The sequence below is a fragment of the Salvelinus sp. IW2-2015 genome, linkage group LG3, assembly GCF_002910315.2.
Source record: "Salvelinus sp. IW2-2015 linkage group LG3, ASM291031v2, whole genome shotgun sequence".
In the NCBI taxonomy this organism is placed as follows: Eukaryota; Metazoa; Chordata; class Actinopteri; order Salmoniformes; family Salmonidae; genus Salvelinus; species Salvelinus sp. IW2-2015.
The window spans coordinates 34,085,729-34,104,385 of NC_036840.1; the positions used below are offsets into that span (position 1 = coordinate 34,085,729).

General features: G+C 46.5%; 1 protein-coding gene and 1 long non-coding RNA gene across 4 annotated transcripts; one reads left to right on the forward strand and one right to left on the reverse strand.

The window, feature by feature from the left end:
* The first annotated feature begins 123 nt into the window (after positions 1-123).
* rab1ba (zRAB1B, member RAS oncogene family a) lies at positions 124-16,922 on the forward strand. Its single transcript, XM_023975513.3, has 6 exons — positions 124-385; positions 4,176-4,248; positions 4,369-4,464; positions 14,204-14,299; positions 14,523-14,654; positions 16,629-16,922. Exons 1-6 carry the CDS (start codon positions 372-374, stop codon positions 16,821-16,823), a joined length of 606 nt encoding a protein of 201 aa, XP_023831281.1. The 5' UTR covers positions 124-371; the 3' UTR covers positions 16,824-16,922.
* LOC139029470 (uncharacterized) lies at positions 8,543-11,670 on the reverse strand. Of its 3 annotated transcripts, XR_011481789.1 has the most exons (7): positions 11,637-11,670; positions 11,534-11,559; positions 11,158-11,237; positions 10,961-11,003; positions 10,729-10,769; positions 9,257-9,310; positions 8,543-8,580 (listed from the first exon to the last, which is right to left on the reverse strand). It is a non-coding gene; the product is annotated as an uncharacterized lncRNA (long non-coding RNA). The 3 variants fall into 3 exon arrangements; XR_011481788.1 differs by lacking the exon at positions 8,543-8,580 and having other exon boundaries at positions 9,254-9,298; positions 10,698-10,769; positions 11,158-11,210; positions 11,512-11,559; XR_011481787.1 differs by lacking the exons at positions 8,543-8,580; positions 9,257-9,310; positions 10,729-10,769; positions 10,961-11,003; positions 11,158-11,237 and adding an exon at positions 11,389-11,420 and having other exon boundaries at positions 11,519-11,559.
* Positions 16,923-18,657: the final 1,735 nt, after the last annotated feature.

Genomic DNA, 18,657 nt, shown 5'->3' on the forward strand with positions numbered 1-18,657 from the left:
AGTAGACTTTGAACTACAACTCCCATCATCAGACCCTTTCTAGATTTGTCTGTAGTGCCACGTCATATCGATGTCACTGCCGCACCTGCGCAGCCATCTTGTACTTCGAGCGAGGAGCGTACACAGAAAGAAATCAAAAGGATCAAATAAACCTGTCAAATCAGAAGAAAATAGGAATGTCGCTAAACGTTATATAGCCCCATAACGATTAGACACCCAAGAAGGAAAAGGTTAGGTAAACAAGACGGTGAAATAGACATTCAAGTGCTTCGGATATCGAGACCGACAAGTCATCTTTTGCTTGTGAGTGAGAGGAGGAAGGGACAGTCAAATCGCCGAAAGAAAAACACATCCCGAACGTCAGTCAAATCATGAATCCAGAATAGTGAGTAGACCCGCCGCCCTGAGAACCACCAATATGTTTTACTGTAATGGTACATGAATAATCAAACAAGCTATTGTTTGGCGCGGGCAGTTCCATAACATTTGAGTTTCGAGCGGTATGTAGCTATTCAGCTAGCTAGCGTCAGCTGATCTCTTTCCCGTGCCAGCCAACGTTAGCTAGCATAATGTTTTACATACACATAGCTAGCTAGCTATCACGCCATTGATATACGCATTGTCAATAAATAAAACTAGCTTGCTTMCTTGTGCCTCAAACATCTGTCACTTGTGTGTGGCCCTGAAATGCTCGGTGCGGTGGCGACCGGAGAATTAGGACGTTGTGCTTGAACGTCACACCGGTGCAGTAGTTACAGTAGAATGTRTTGCTTTGTCAGAAACACACACGCACCCACAGTTCTGTAAAGGCGCTTTGTTCTTTGTCTCTAGCTGCAACGTAATGTAGCTAACTAGCTAATAATAACTATGTTAATGTTCGGGCCAAAACTTAGGTGCTTCTGAATCTGAGTATATCGGCTTGAGGAGACGAGATCTGCTCTGACGCACAGGATCCTTCAATTCAAAGTGCCATTGACCAGCTGTGCAAACGTTATGTCAATTCCTTTCGGTACTCACAAGAATATGCAATTTCGCCGAACAACTATCGTCATRACTGCGCTTACCAACGTTATGTACTTAAAAAAAAGGTCTAAATAAAACCAATATTCTTTCGCGATACTGTAGTGCTGCTGGATCAGTCGACCAGTGCGCGGCAGTAATGAGTGATTTTTATCGGAGATGCTGAAGGGAGAAGGAGCCTAGTAAGGAGACCAGGGTGTGGGTTTGTCAAAAGCGCTCTGCTATAGATTAGACCAGGGATTGGGCAATTTTGATGGGGGTGGGGGCCACAAAAAACGGAACTCATCATGAGGGGCCAGTGGCTCATGGGTCTGCATACCCACATTGATACCCCCCACCTTGCAGGCAAAACATTTTAGCAGCCCCCCTCTTGACAGTGAAGAGAACATTTACATTTTAAAGTTCATTTCCTGCAATTCTACACATTTTGCCATAGGGTGGAGGCAAATGTTTGCAGTTTTTAATATGATAACTGATGATCAATTGGTTTAGATAGTTGGCCGCTAGACTAATTTACCAATCTATAAAATGTTAGCTGACAGGGGCTAATTGAGTGACTGCTGATTCGCATTACATACACCCACTCCTTTCGAAACACCCACTCGCCCATACTCTGGTCGCCATACTTGGCTGAAGGTGGATTTGGGAGTACATACCGTGCYTAATGGCAGTAATGATGATAGTTGCTTAGCATAATATTAAACATTTAGTTCTGTGTACAGCCAGAAGCTAAATGCCCTATGCAGAAGTAGTTGCTTGAACACATTAATATTGGTATCACCATAATGTGATAATTTCTTGCCTCAGGAATCTTTCTCCGCACTTTCTCTATATTGGGCCTAAGCCTACAATCCTAAGCTATCCTAAGTAGTGTTGCAAAGTATACTGGTACCACCGCAATATCACGGTACCAAAACATAATTCAACTTATGATACCAACATTTTAGAGTACCGTTTCATATGATACTACCACATTTTTCAGCCCTACCGATCGAAAGAACCTGCTGGCGRCTGTTATAAGATGTTTATAAAGTCCTTTTTGTTTATAAATTCAGTTGAATTTAAGAAAAAGCCAATGGTCTCCTTGTATGCGCAGGTCCAATAATATCCATTTCACTTTCACGCGCATATCACGTGTGGCAGCTGTAATCATCGAGCTACATCCTCTACCAGCCCTCACTCACCTGTTTCTCTCCATCCGCTCTTCATGCGTATCTATTTTTCCATCAGTTTTTAAAATATKATTTAGCCGTGATGGCGAGCGGGTATGCAGACCCTGATGAGTCTTCTGTTAGAGTTGTACATTTGTTACATTGGGAGCAGCGCGCAGTGTGCAATGTTGATACATTGTATAATTTCATCGCCTGTTATAACCAAGAGCACAGACCAGCCTGTGTAGACTTTGCAAGTTCACTGTCATGCAGCRTCTGAGTGCCTGAGAGGGAAACTGGAGCACCGTTCGCGACAGGCATGCTTGCACCTTTACAGCAAAGAAACCGCTTGTCTCTAGCCTAAACGCTTAAAATATGACCCATATTACCAGAGGTCTTGTCTCTAGCCTAAACGCTTAAAATATGACCCATATTACCTATCGGGATTAGCACACATTTTATATCATTTCACAAACCATGTCGCAGGCCCTTTTAAACTAATCCTGGGTCGTCAATTATTGGTTTGATAACAAACAACGTTGTTCAGTCACTGCTACTCTTGAGATGTGCTTCAAAAAGTAGGATTCATATAGCCCTAATAACTATATCAAAAATCAATTTCTTACAAGTGCTCTTTAAATTCTGTTTGGTTCCTAACGTCTTAAAAGTTGGGAGCAGTGTGTGTGTATTTGCGGGAGAGAGAGAGTGGTGTGTGTTTATGAGCGAGGGAGACCAGGGAGAGTGTGAGGAACGGAGGGAAAGTGTGTGTGTCTGTTAACTGAAGGGTAAAGAAGGTTTCATGTAGTGTTTTCCCCTTACTGCTACAATAACATGTAGATCATTATGCATGTATACTGAATGAAAATATAAACACAACAATTTCAAAGATTTTACTTAGTTCCAGTTCATAAAAGGAAATCAGTCCAATGAAATACATTAATTAGGCCCTAATCTATGGATTTCACATAACTGGGCAGTGGCCATGAGAGGGCATAGGCCTACCCATTTGGGAGCCAGGCCCAGCTAATCAGAGTGAGTTTTTCCCCACAAAAGGGCTTTATTACAGAACAAAATACTTCTCAGCAACCCCCCCTCCTCAGACGATCCCACAGGCGAAGAAGTGGAGGTCCTGGTCTGGCGTGATCACATGTGGCTGCGGTTGTGAGGCCAGTTTGATGTACTGCCTAGTTCTCTAAAATGACATTGGAGGCGGATTATGGTAGAGAAATGAGCATTCAATTCTCTGGCAACAGCTCTGTTGGACATGCCTGCAGTCAGCATGCCATTTGCACGCTCCCTCAACTTGAGACATCTGGGGTGTTGTGTGACACAACTGCACATTATAGTTGCCTTTTATTGCCCCCAGCACAAGGTGCACCTGTGTAATGATCATGCTGTTTAATCAGCTTCTAGATACGCCACACCGGTCAGGTAGATGGATTATCTTGGCAAAGGAGAAATGCTCACTAACAGGGATGTAAACAAATTTGTGCACAAGATTTGAAAGAAATAAGATTTTTGTGTGTATGGATCATGTCTGGGAATTTTTATTTCAGCTCATGAAACATGGGACCAACACTTTACATGTTGCGATTTATATTTTTGTTCAGTATATATTCCTTCCTCCCATTCCTCCAGCCAAATCACAGGTAGGCCTTTGCAAATATGAGCAAAGCAGCCATTCTATGCAGTATTTTATTATACACCGAACGGTGTGAAGTTAAATRCAATGTGTTGTATTGAGTGAGAAGTGTTAATTTTAGTGACAGGTTTTTGCGTAGCACATGCGTAAAACGTTTAGAAAACGGAAACAACCGCCCGTGGTATTACGATACTACTCTGTATCATAACGTTAGTAAAACTTTGGTACTGTGACAACACTAATCCTAAATAGAAGAAATGGATGCAACTTCACATCAGTAGTAGGGCTTATTACTGGAGTCAAGTAGCAACAGTGTTTAGAACGTCTAGTCTTTGGTCTGATCTCGGATGCTTTCATTTCAGTGACTACCTGTTCAAGCTCCTCCTTATTGGTGACTCTGGTGTGGGAAAGTCCTGTCTTCTGCTCCGCTTTGCTGTAAGTATACTCACTGTATAGACTATTACTGTTCACAGCTATTTAGTAAGTGGTGTTCTGGTGCCTTCTGTCAAAAATGCAGGTTCCTGGATCTGTCTAACTGTTCTCTCTTCCCTCCAGGATGACACCTACACAGAGAGCTACATCAGCACCATCGGTGTAGACTTCAAGATCCGCACCATCGAGCTGGACGGCAAGACCATCAAACTACAGATTGTGAGTAGTTCTGTGACACAACAAACACTCTACCAACACCACTCTCCAAACACCTCTACCACTACCAACACCATTTCCACTACCACACCTCTACCATTTACCAACACCTCTACACGACTACCCACTACCAACACCACCCACCTTTACCACTACCACCACTCTACCACTACCAACACCTCTACCAACACCTTACCAACACATCTTACCCTCACCACCTCTACCATTACAACCCTACTCTTACCACCAACTCTACCACTACAACACCTACCATACACACTCACCGACTAACCAACCTCCTACCACTACCACCACCTCTACCACTTTACCCACCACCTCTACCACACCACCACCTCTACACGACTACAACACCTCACTACCACACACTACCCTAACCACTACCACCACCTCTACCACTTACAACACCTTACCACTACCAACACCTTACCCATACCAACACTCTAACTCACAACCTACCAACACTCTAGCTCTACCACTCCACACCTCCATACCACACTCTCCAACACCTACCACCCTACCAACACCTCTACCATCTACCAACACTCTCCAACCAACACTCTCTAACCACTTACAAACACCTAACTACCAACACCCTAACTCAACATCTCACTCTACCAAACACACTCTACCATACCAACACACTCTACCACTACCAACACCTCTACCACTACCACACCTCTACCAACTACCCCCAACCACACCCTACACTACACAACACGTCACCACTACAACACCTCTACCACTTACACTCAAACTCACCCTCTCCACTTACCAACAACCTTCTTACCTCTACCAACACCTCTACTCTACCAACACCTCTACCGCTACCATCACCGCTACCACGCATTACCGCTCACACCACTCTACCACTACATCCACTCACCACTCTACTACCACCACCACTACCAAAGCACCTCTATAACCACCACTACTACCACACCAACCTCATACTACCACTGCTCCAACACCACCACTCTACCACTACCAAACCTTCTACCACTTCCAACAACACCACCTCTAACACCTACACACCATCTACCAACACACCTACCACATTCACACCACTACCAATCACCTCTACCACTACCAACACCAGCACCACTACCAACACTCTACCACTACACCACCACTTACCAACACTCTCCCACTACCAACCACCACTACAACACCTCTCCCACGTTACCAACACCCTCTACTGCTCAACTCTACCATACAACACCTTACCACTACCAACACCTCTACCACTAACCAACACCAACACTCTACTACCACTACCCAACACCTCCACCCACTACCACTAACCACACACACCTCTGATACTACACTACCCACACCCACACCTACTACACTACTACACCTAACTCTACACACTATAACACTACTCACACTTACTACCACACTAACAACTACCACCACCTTCACTTTACCACACCTCAACACACCAACCTCTACTACACTACTCACACACACCTCCACCACTACCAACACTACCACCAACTACCAAACACCACACTCCACACTACAACACACCACCTCTACCGACCACCTACCATACACCCACCACCTCTACACCACCCACCACACACTCAACACCTACCACACTACACACTACCAACACCTCCACCACTACCAACACCGCCACACCCTACCACTCCTACCACACACCTCTTACACCACTACACACACACCTCTACTCACCCAACACCTCACCACACCTCTACCACCACCCACTCTACCACAACCACACCAACCTCTTACTACCACTACCCACACCAACACCACACTCTACTTACACACCCAACACCACCACCTCTACTACACTAACACAAGCCACCTCTACTCCACTACCAACACTCTACCACTACCAACACCTCATAGCTCTACCAACACCACCGCTCTACCACTACCACACCAATCACCTCTACCACTTACCAACACTCTACCACCACCAACACCTCTTACCACCACCAACACCTCTACCACTACCAACACCTGTACACTACCAACCTGTTCTTACCCTCCAACCTTACCATACCACCCAACTTCCACCACCAACTTCCTGTACCGCTAGCAACATCACCGCTACCTACCGATTACCGCTACCAACTTTACCGCTACCACCACTACTACACACCACTCTACCAAAACACCTCTACACCAGCACACTACAACACCCCACCTCTACCAAACACACTCTCACACCATACCAACACCCACCTCTACCACACCCACTACCAACACCACCACCTCTACCATACCAACACACCTCGTACTCACCACTACTACACACGCACTCTAAACCACTACTTACCACACCACCTCTACCACCACTACAAGACCACCACCTCTACCACCACTACTACCAACACCCCTTACCAACACCACTACCACCACCACTACAACACCGACCACCTCTACCAACACCACCTTCTCCACCACTATACCAACACCACCTCTACACCACACCAACACCACCACCTTTCTACCACACCACCACTTACCTCTTACCAAACACCACACCTATAACCACTAACCAAGCACCACCACCTCTTACGACTACCATACCACCTTTCTCTAACCAGCTACCAACCACCACCTTTCTACCTACCAACACACTCTACTCCACTTACAACACCACCTCTCACCAACGCACCACTTTCTCACCAACCATTCGACCAACACCACGCATCTACCACACTACAACACACCTCTACACCACTCACCAACCCACCTCTACCCCACTACCACACACCTCTCACCACCACTCCAACACACTCTGACCACACTACCAACACACCTCTACCCACCACTACCAACACACCTCTACCATTACCAACCCACCTCTACACCACTACCAACACCCCTTACCACCACTACCACCACCCCTCTACACCTCATACCAACACCACCTCTCCAATATACAACACCACCTCTACCACACTCCTAACACCACCTCTCCCAAGCACCACCTTACCACCACTATCAAACCCACCACACCTCTTACCACCACTGCCAAACCACACCACCTCATACACCACTAACCACACCACCACCTCTATACACCACTACCAACACCACACCTCTACACCACTACCAGACCACCATACCAAGACCACCCTACCAAGACCACCATACCAACACCACCACCTCACCCCTCTACACTTACCACACCACCTCTACTACCAACCCACCTCTACTACCACACCCCTCTGATACAACACCACCTTACTGACACACCCCACCCACCTTACCCTACCATTCACCATCACCCCTCTACTACCTACTACCACCACCACCGACTAACACCAACCTCTACCACACCACCTCTACCACCACTGACTACCCAACACACCTCTACCACCATATACCACACCACCTCTTCTACCACTACCACACCCCACCTCTACAACACCACCCCTCTACAACACCACCACCTCTCCACCACCACCAACCTCTTACCAACACCACACCTCGTACCAACACCACCACCTCTACCAACACCGACACCTCTACCACTACCAACACCCCACCTTCTACCACTACCACAGCCACCACCTCTACCACTCAACACACACCACCTCTTACCACTAGCCAAACACCAACCACCTCTACACTACCACACCACACCTCTACCACTACCAACACCGACCTCTACTCATCCACTACCCAACACACCACCTCTACCCTACCCCACCTCTACCACTACGCAACACCACCTCTACTACCACTACCAACACCACCCAACCTCTACACTACCAACCCACCTCTACCACTACCAACACCGTCTACCACTACCACTACCACCACTTACACTACCAACACACCACCTCTACCACTTTTACCACACCACCACCACTACAACGCCACCACCTCTACCAACACCACCACCTCTACCACCACTACTATACCACCCCACCACTACCCACTACAACACACTACCACTCCAACACCATACCACCTCTGACTACACCGTCTTACTACCACCACACACGTACCCGTCTCTACCACCACCACTACCAAACACCACCTCTACCTACCACCACCTCTCCACTACACACCGTCTACCTCTACCAACACCACCACCTCTACCAACACCCACTCTACCACTACACCCCTCTTACCACCACCTCTACCACTCACCAACACCATACCAACACCTCTTACCACTACCAAACACCGTAAATACCACTTACCACACCTTCCTACCACTACCAACACCTCTACCTCTACCAAACACCACCTCCGCACTACCACACCTCTTACCACCACCTCTTACCCACTCCAACACCACTACCAACACCACTGACCACTTCAACACCTCTACCACTACACACCTCTACCATACAACACCTCGTCCACTACCAACACCTCTACCACTACCAACACTCTACCGACTACCCAACACCTCTAACCACTTACCAACCCCTCCACAACTAAAACAACTCTACCTACCACCACATACAACACCTCTTACCTAACTACCAACACCTCATACCACCAACCAACACCATCTACCACTACCACACCTCTACCACTACCACCACCACCCTACTACCAATTACAAGATCTGCCACCTCTCCACTACCAACACCTCCACCACTACCAACACCTCTCACCAGACTTACCAACACCTCTACCAACATTAAACAACACCTCCACAATCAACACCTGTCCGCTACCATTACCTGACCGCTACCACATTACCGCTACCAACATTACCGCTACCAACATTACCGCTACCGCCACTACTACCAACACCACCTCTAGCAAGCACCACCTCTACGACCACCACTACCAACACCACCTCTACCACCACCTCCACCACCACCTCTAATCCACACCAACACCACTCTAACTTAACCCTACGTACACCAACCCACCAATCTACCAACCACTTCTACCAACACATTACCGCTGACCACCAGCTACCAGACCACCAGAACAAAAATTATACCAATAAAACACATACCAACACACATAAAAAATAAAACACAAACTTAACCACACACTCTAATACCAACACGCAAACACCACCCTCATACCACCACTCTACAACCACACTCTACTACCACTAACACAACACCACTCACTACCAACAACCCCACCATCTACCACATACCCAACACCACCACCTTCTAACCACTACCAACAGCCACAAACCATCTTACCACTACCAAAACCAACCTATCTACTACACTACCAACACCACACTCTACACTCACCAACACCACCTCTACCACTACAAACACACCTCATACACACTATACCAACACACACCTTAAATAAACAACATAACAAAACACACACCACCATCATAACACACTACCAACACCACCTCTCTCCAATACAACACCACACCTCATACCACTACCAACACCACCACCTCTTTACCAACACCAACCTATTACCACCATACCAACCCCACCTCTACCACATAAACCAAACAAACAACAAAATACATAAAAAACCAACACTACCAACACCACTCTACCACTACCAACACATCCACCCTTACCAACACCACCGTCTACCACTACCAAACACAATCACGCTACCAAAATACCATAGTACGCTACATTACAGCCAATACCATAACAATTTACCGCTTACCACCACTACTACCAACCCACCTTACAAACACACACCATCTACCACCGCCAATTACCAAACACACACCACCATCTCCACTACAAACACCACCACCATCTACACTACCAATCACCACACCACCCTAACTACCACATCATACCAAACACCCACACCATCTACCAACACCACTACCAACACCGTCACACCACTACAGACACCACCTATCTACCACATACCAACCACTACCACCGCTACAATACCATGTAACCCTACCCAAACAATTAGCCGCCTACCAACACCACCTAACAACAACACACCAATAAATACCCCACCTCTCAACAACAACTTACTCAACACACTACACCCCCACCTATACAACACTCACGCACTCACTACCAACCCACCACCATCTACCACACCACCACCTCTTACACTACCAACACCACCACCTCTACCACTACCAAACCACCTCTCTACCACTACCAACACCACCAACTTACCACTACCAACACCAACCTCTACCAACACACCACCTCTACACTACACCACACCTCTACACTACCAACACCACCCTCTACCACTACCAACACCTACTACCACACCTCAACACCACCCTACTACCTAACTACCAACACCACCTCTACCAACACCACCCACCTCTACCACCACTACCAACACAACCTCTACCAACACCACCTCTACCACCACTACCAACCACCTCTACCACCTACCACCACTCCACACCACCCCACCTCTACCCCACACACCACCTCTACCACCACTACCACACCACACCTCTACCACCACTACACACCACCACCACACCACCTCACCACCACTACCAACACCACCATCTACCAACCACTCTACCACACTACCACACCACCACTTACCACCACTACCAACACCACCACCTCTACCACTACCAACACCTCTACCACATACCAACACCACCACCTTACCACCACCACCAACACCACCACTACCACCACCACTACCAACACCACCTACTCCACCACACTACCCACCACCTCTACACCTCCACACCACCCTACCCACCACACCACCTCTACACACTACCAACACCACCACCTCTACCACTACCAACACCACCACCTCTACCACTACCAACACCACACCTCTACTACCACTACCAACACCACCACCTCTACACCACTACCAACACACCACCTCTACTACCACTACCACACCACCCTCTACCACCACTACCACACCCCACCTCTACCACTACCACCACACTTACACCACTCCAACACCACCACCTTACCTACCACTACCAACACCACACCACCTCTCACCACTTCCAACACCACCACCTCTACTCACCACTACCACCACCACCACCTCTACACCACTACACACCACTACCCACCTCTACACACTACCAACACCACACTCTACTACCATACCACACCACACTCACCACTACCAACACCACCACCTCTACTACCACTACCAACACCACCACTCTACTACCACTACCACACCCACCACCTTACACACCACTACAACACCACCACCTCTACACCACTACCACACCACACCTCTTACTACCACTACCAACACCACCACCTCTACACCACTACCAACCCACACCTCTACCTACCACTTACCACACCACCACCTCTCACCACACAACACTACCACTACACACTACCACACTACCACCACACCATACACCACCACCTCTACCACTACTAACAACACCACCACTCTACCACCACTACCACACCACTCCACCACACTACCACCACTACCATACACACCACCACTACCACCACTACAACACCACCACCTTACCACCACTACCAACACCACCACCTCTACCACCACTACCAACCACCACCACCTCTACCACACCACCACTACACCCACCCTCCACCACCACCACCCCTACCACACTACCAACACCCACCACCTCTACCACCACTACCAACACCAACACCACCACCCTTCACCACTACCAACACCACCACCTCTACACCACTACCACCCCCACCCCACCACTACCAACCACCACCTACAGTGCGGACTACCACCACTGACCCCAGTTATTCGTCTGGTCGAATGTTTGGTCGATAGGCTGTTGGTCGACCAAGATTTTTTGTTGTTGTGTCGAGCAGCAGCAAATGTATCTATTTTATTATGGCACACGAGACACCTGTCCTATTCGCGCCCATCTCAGTGAACTAATCAATTGCGGAGGCACAGTCCAAGAAGGGGAGTGTGGCTGTTCCATGCACATCTCTCCAGAATGTACTCTCTCCCGCAAKTTTGTGCACATTCATTGTTTCTTAACTTCATTGTGTGAATTGTTTGCGTTTGATTGTTAGTATCTATCAATTCCCCATTTACATACGGTATCACCAGTAGTACATTTACTTTTAATTCCTTTCATTTCTAATCTACAATGTTTGTTTGGTTATGGTAATGTCTGTTAATGCATTCAATATATTATTATTCCAGTCTTTTACCGTTCTCATTGTGGAGTGGACACGTTGTTTACAGAGCGCACAACCTATGCTACATTTGTGAGAAACTTGTTTTAGTTTATTTCATTCCATTTACGAGTTTTGTCAATTTAGTTATTGTCTGTTGTTTGGAGCGCTCCTGTCCATGTTGAGTAAGGACGCYCACCTGATTACGCATAGAAGTTMGCCAATAGGCTACCGGGCATGCTCGCAAATGTAGGCATATAAATGTGTCCATTTGGGGATCTGATAGTATTTCTGATTGGCTTAATGCACCACCACTAATGACCTGTGGAGCTTCTCAAAGTAATGTTTTCTTCAGCTCTAACAGCAAGTAAACAAAGTCTGTTTTAACATCCATTGAGAATTACAATAGTTCCTCATAAATWAGGCCTACGTGATTACTTCTTATCCCAAGCGCAAATAAGGGAAAGGAAAGGAGGATACCTAGTCAGTTGTACAACTGAATGCATTCAACTGAAATGTGTCTTCCACATTTAACCTCTGTGAATCAGAGAGGTGTGAAGTAGCCTACAGCTGTGTGTCTGTCCCGAGCTCACTGGCATGGTGAAGGCCCAGAATATTTTCTACAATGTTGCAAGGAGCTTCAGGTCTGACCCAAGTTAATAGTTGATACAATGTTTTAAGTTCATTGCAGACAGGCATTTTTAGCCAATGTGATTTATATAATATTTATTTTAATCAGGATATTTTCTACCTGCAATGGGTTTATTTGTTGGTTTCATAGGCTATTTTTACATATTTGGCAATAGAAGTAACTTTTTATGTTTATCATTTTCATTTAGGTTTGGATAGAATTTTGATTAACCACATGACAATGATTTTGAGATACGAAGACATTATTATAGATGAAATGAAACTGTATAWMCATATGAAAACCATAACTGGCACGCAGATTGGTAGAAATGGTAAGATAAATGGACATTCCACATGAGACAGTTTGCAGACTCTTTGTGTAGCCTATTACCGGCAACTTCCGGAGAGTAACGACAGKATCTGGGAAAGCCAGTAGGAGCGGGAAGAGGATGGRCGGGACAGGTTAAGGTTTTTTCKCTTCTGGTTATCTGTATCTCTGGCTCCCTCCTGAGTAATTTGTGTCTTATTTCATCAAACAGCGAGCTTAAAGCATCAGACAAGCTCAATGCATATATAGTTGATTTTATTAAAACACCACCATTACTGCCACTACCAACACCACCACCACTGCCCACTCCCCCCGCCTTTATTCCAACAGTGGCACCCATTTGCTGATGTTATAAAGGCTTGACTAGATTTGATAAACGGTTCAGTAACCTAGTTATGTTGCTAAGTTTTACCTCCTGTGTTTGCTCTGTAGTTTAACGACTCGCCCTAAGGCTAAACAACAGGGACCCAGTTCTGTTCCCAACATGCCTCTTTAGATGCAAGGAGAGGAACTATAGATGTTGACCATACGTACCTAGTGCTAATCCAGATGCTTTCAGGACAGGAATGATGTGAACTTGGGTGACGACAGGCGAGTGTGTGTTTTAGTCATTTAAATGAACCTAGTCTGTTTCGTTTGTTGGCATTAAACAACTCTCTCTCTCTCTCTCCCCTCCATCTCACTTTTGTCGTTCTCCTCTCCCTCCCTCTTTCAGTGGGACACTGCTGGCCAGGAGAGGTTCCGCACCATCACCTCCAGTTACTACAGGGGCGCCCACGGCATCATCGTGGTCTATGATGTCACAGATCAGGTGGGTTATTCGTTCGGAGGCGATCTGTGCTTAGACCTAGTCCTACTGGGGTTGAACCATTCTTAATCAAATGCTCTACTTCCCAAGTCCTTTTGACATACTAAAATGTTGTTTGGCATGGACATATTAGCCCTCTACCTGTTRCTCACATGCCTGTAGGATAGGCAGTCATACACTGTCACTAATCTCACTCTGTCTTGTGTATCTCCGTCCTGCTCTGTAGGAGTCGTACAACAATGTGAAGCAGTGGCTMCAGGAGATCGACCGCTACGCCAGCGAGAACGTCAACAAGCTGCTGGTGGGGAACAAGTGTGACCTCACCACCAAGAAAGTAGTGGACTACACAACAGCCAAGGTACAGCTACCATACAACACCTACAAACCCAGATGAAATGCACTCCCAATGAGTAGTGTTTAGGAGATTTCAGGCTACACAAATCAATTATCGAATTTCTTTGTTTTGAGRGCTCAATATCTCTAGAAATCTATATCATCATTAATGTGGTAATACCTGAGGGGATCGAATGCATAATATTAGATCTTTTTTTTTTCATTGGTCAGATAAAAAAAAAAGATACTTTGTGTCAAAAGTATAGATATAATATTGTGATATGCAACTGTATAAATATTTCCCCCACCAKTAGTGCATATTAAATTCACAGACAAAATCACGCACCATACTCACAGTACTTTTTGACAATTAAACGCATACAATACCAACATTTTAAACCGTTTTACTGTTTTTTAACACCACGGACAATACAACAACAGTTGGGCATTGCCTTGTATGTTCCATGTGTTTGATATGTAAACTCAGCAAAAAAAAGYAWCGCCCTTTTTTCAGGACCCTGTCTTTCAAAGATAATTWGTAAAAATCCAAATAACTTCACAGATCTTCATTGTAAAGGGTTTAAACACTGTTTTCCACGGTCATTAAGACACTAACAGCTTACAGACTTACAGGTAGGTAATTAAAGCCACAGTTATGAAAACTATGGACACTAAAGGGCCCTTTCTTACTGACTCGGAAAAACACCAAAGAAAAGATGCCCAGGGTCCCTGCTCATCTGCCTGGAACGTGCCTTAGGCATGCTGCAAGGAGGCATCGGACTGCAGATGTGGCCGGGGCAATACATTTCAATGTCCGTACTGTGAGATGCCTAAGACAGCGCTACAGGGAGCAAGACGAGACAGCTGATCGTCCTCGCAGTGGCAGACCACTGTACAACACCTGCACCGGATCGAAACAACACACCTGCGGGACAGGACAGGATGGCAACAACAACTGCCACGAGTTGCACCAGGAACGCACAATCCCTCCATCAGTGCTCAGACTGTCAGCAATAGGCTGAGAGAGGCAGGACTGAGGGCTTGTAGACCTGTTGTAAGGCAGATCCTCACCCGACATCACCATCAACAAGTTGCCTATGGGCACAAACCCACCGTCGCTGGACCAGACAGGACTGGCAAAAAGTGCTCTTCACTGACGAGTCGTGGTTTGTCTCACCAGGGGTGATGGTCGGATTCGGGGTGATGTCGATCCGTTTATCGTCGAAGGAATGAGCGTTACACCAAGGTCTGTACTCTGGAGCGGATCAATTTGGAGGTGGAGGTCCGTCATGGTCTGGGGCGGTGTGTCACAGCAACATCGGACTGAGCATGTTGTCATTGCAGGAATCTCAATGCTGTGCGTTACAGGGAAGACATCCTCCCCCTCATGTGGTACCCTTCCTGCAGGCTCATCCTGACATGACCCTCCAGCATGACAATGCCACCAGCCATACTGCTCGTTCTGTGCGTGATTTCCTGCAAGACAGGAATGTCAGTGTTCTGCCATGGCCAGTGAAGAGCCCGGATCTCAATCCCATTGAGCAGTCTGGACCTGTTGGATCGGAGGGTGAGGCTAGGGCCATTCCCCCCAGAAATGTCCGGGAACTTGCAGATGCCTTGGTGGAAGAGTGGGGTAACATCTCACAGCAAGAACGGCAAATCTGGTGCATCCATGAGGAGGAGATGCACTGCAGTACTTAATGCAGCTGGTGGCCACACCAGATACTGACTGTTACTTTGATTTTGACCCGCCTTTGTTCAGGGACACATTATTCAATTTCTGTTAGTCGCCATGTCTGTGGAACTTGTTCAGTTTATGTCTAGCTGTGAACTGTTATGTTCATCAGATATTTACACATGTTAAGTTTGCTGAAAATAAACGCAGTTGACAGTGAGAGAACGTTTCTTTTTTTGCTGAGTTTATATATATGCATGCATACATACATGCATACATTAACGTTTGACCCCTATCTATTCTGTCCCTATTTGTCGCCTGCAGGAGTTTGCCGACTCCCTGGCCATCCCCTTCCTGGAAACGAGTGCCAAGAACGCCACCAACGTGGAGCAGGCCTTCATGACCATGGCTGCTGAGATCAAGAAGAGGATGGGCCCCGGGGCCACGGCTGGAGGGGACAAGCCCAACCTGAAGATAGACAGCACCCCTGTCAGGCAGTCTGGAGGGGGGTGCTGTTAAACTGGACTCTGTTCTGGATGCTCTCCTCTTCTTCACCCTCCCTGCTCTGGGCTTCACTTCCTCCACCTCTTAATCCCTCAGCCTCCCTCCCATCTCCCGTTCTCTTACTCTTGCCGCGGGATGGGTGGTTGGATCGGGAGAGGTTGAGAGGAGGGGTGAGAACTGGGGACTGACTTTAAGACCGTATCTCCCCCCCAAAAAAGTAAAGAGAAAAGTTAGGTGGGGGTTAGGTTGAGAACTTTTTTTTTCTTTTTTTCCGAGCGATGAGTCAGGAACGTAAACAGATATGAGAAAAGATTGGTATTGACTTAGAGGAGAACTGGGTGATAGAAGATTAGGTTTTAGATTCCGGCGAGCGCTTATCTCTCTCCCTCTCCTGTGTACACACACACACACACACACACACAGAGACACACACACACAGAGACACACACACACACACACACAGAGACAGAACAGGGGGCGGAGTGATTCTCCCATAGGAAGTTGTCACAGGTGAGGTTTTCTTTCCTTTAGGCTATGTCTGTCAATAGCAAAATTCAGTTTAGAGTGCTACAATAATCTGTCATTTATGTATTGGACCTGTTTTTATCTCAGACTGCTGGGGTGCCTTGTAGTCATGGCGACGTGTCACCATCTTAAGTCTGTTTATAGGTATCAAGTGAGTGACGTGTTCAATCTAGCKTACGGTCTAAGTTCTACATGCAATAGTAACACTAATGCACTATTTATACCCATGTATCCATCCATCCATTGTAGGACCTGAATTGGCGTTGGGGCAGACTGCAGACAGTCATGCACCACTACCAGCGTACTAACTACTGAGAGGATACGGGTATCTAGGATACGGGTATCATAGAATGAGTAGACTGGACTCTGAAGGGAGGCATCAGCAGAGATGGGAGAGACATACACTTTGTCTGTGTGGAGAAGAGGGTGCTGGGATGGATAGCTCTGTAGAGCCTGAGCTTTAGGTTGATTCGACACAGAACAGGATAACTTTTGGTTGAACTTGGAATCACTCCTTCCCTTCATCACTCTACATGCAGACGGGAGGATGCAGTGAGAGAGACTCTTGGTTTTTGAGTGTTTTAATATACTGTATGGTGTTAGTTAGCTCACATCACTCCTCTTGTTAGGATTTCACATGTAAAGACAAAACAAAAAAAATGACACAAATATTTGAGATATGCTTAAGTCATGTTTGTATGTCTTTAAGTTGTCAGGACTCTATATTACAGTATGCCTAAGGTGGTTCTTCAACATAAACAGACAGTGTACACACACACACACACACACACACACACACTGAGAACGGGGCATGACGTAGTACTAGATTAGTGGCGGGAGTATGTAGGGGCTTGGGCAAGTGATATTCAACTAATTAACAGGACATATGAAACAAGAAATTGGCAATATTCTGTCTTCATATTCATAGATTATTGTTCATCTTATTTAATTGTTATTACAATGATTTTATTATTTGATATTTGTATTTTCTGTAGTTTTTTTCTAATCGAAAAAGCTTGTAAAAAATTGCTTGAAATGTTGTCCAACTTCCTTTATGGGTTGGGTTGGGATGTTGTTTTTTGGTTTGGTCGGGGGACTTAGGGAGTTGTCTCTGAAAGCTACTGTCCCTCCTGTGCCTCACTGGACTCCTAAAGATACTGACCACGTGCGTAACTTCTGAAGCATGTCACACCACAGGTTCTTTACGCCTTGGCCATGACCAACTTCTCAGACCATGTTTCCATCCACCATTTGTCATCACGTGTTTCTTTTATGGTTGTCATGGTTTCATGTCAGTTAGTGTGGTCATTATGAAGCGTAGCCC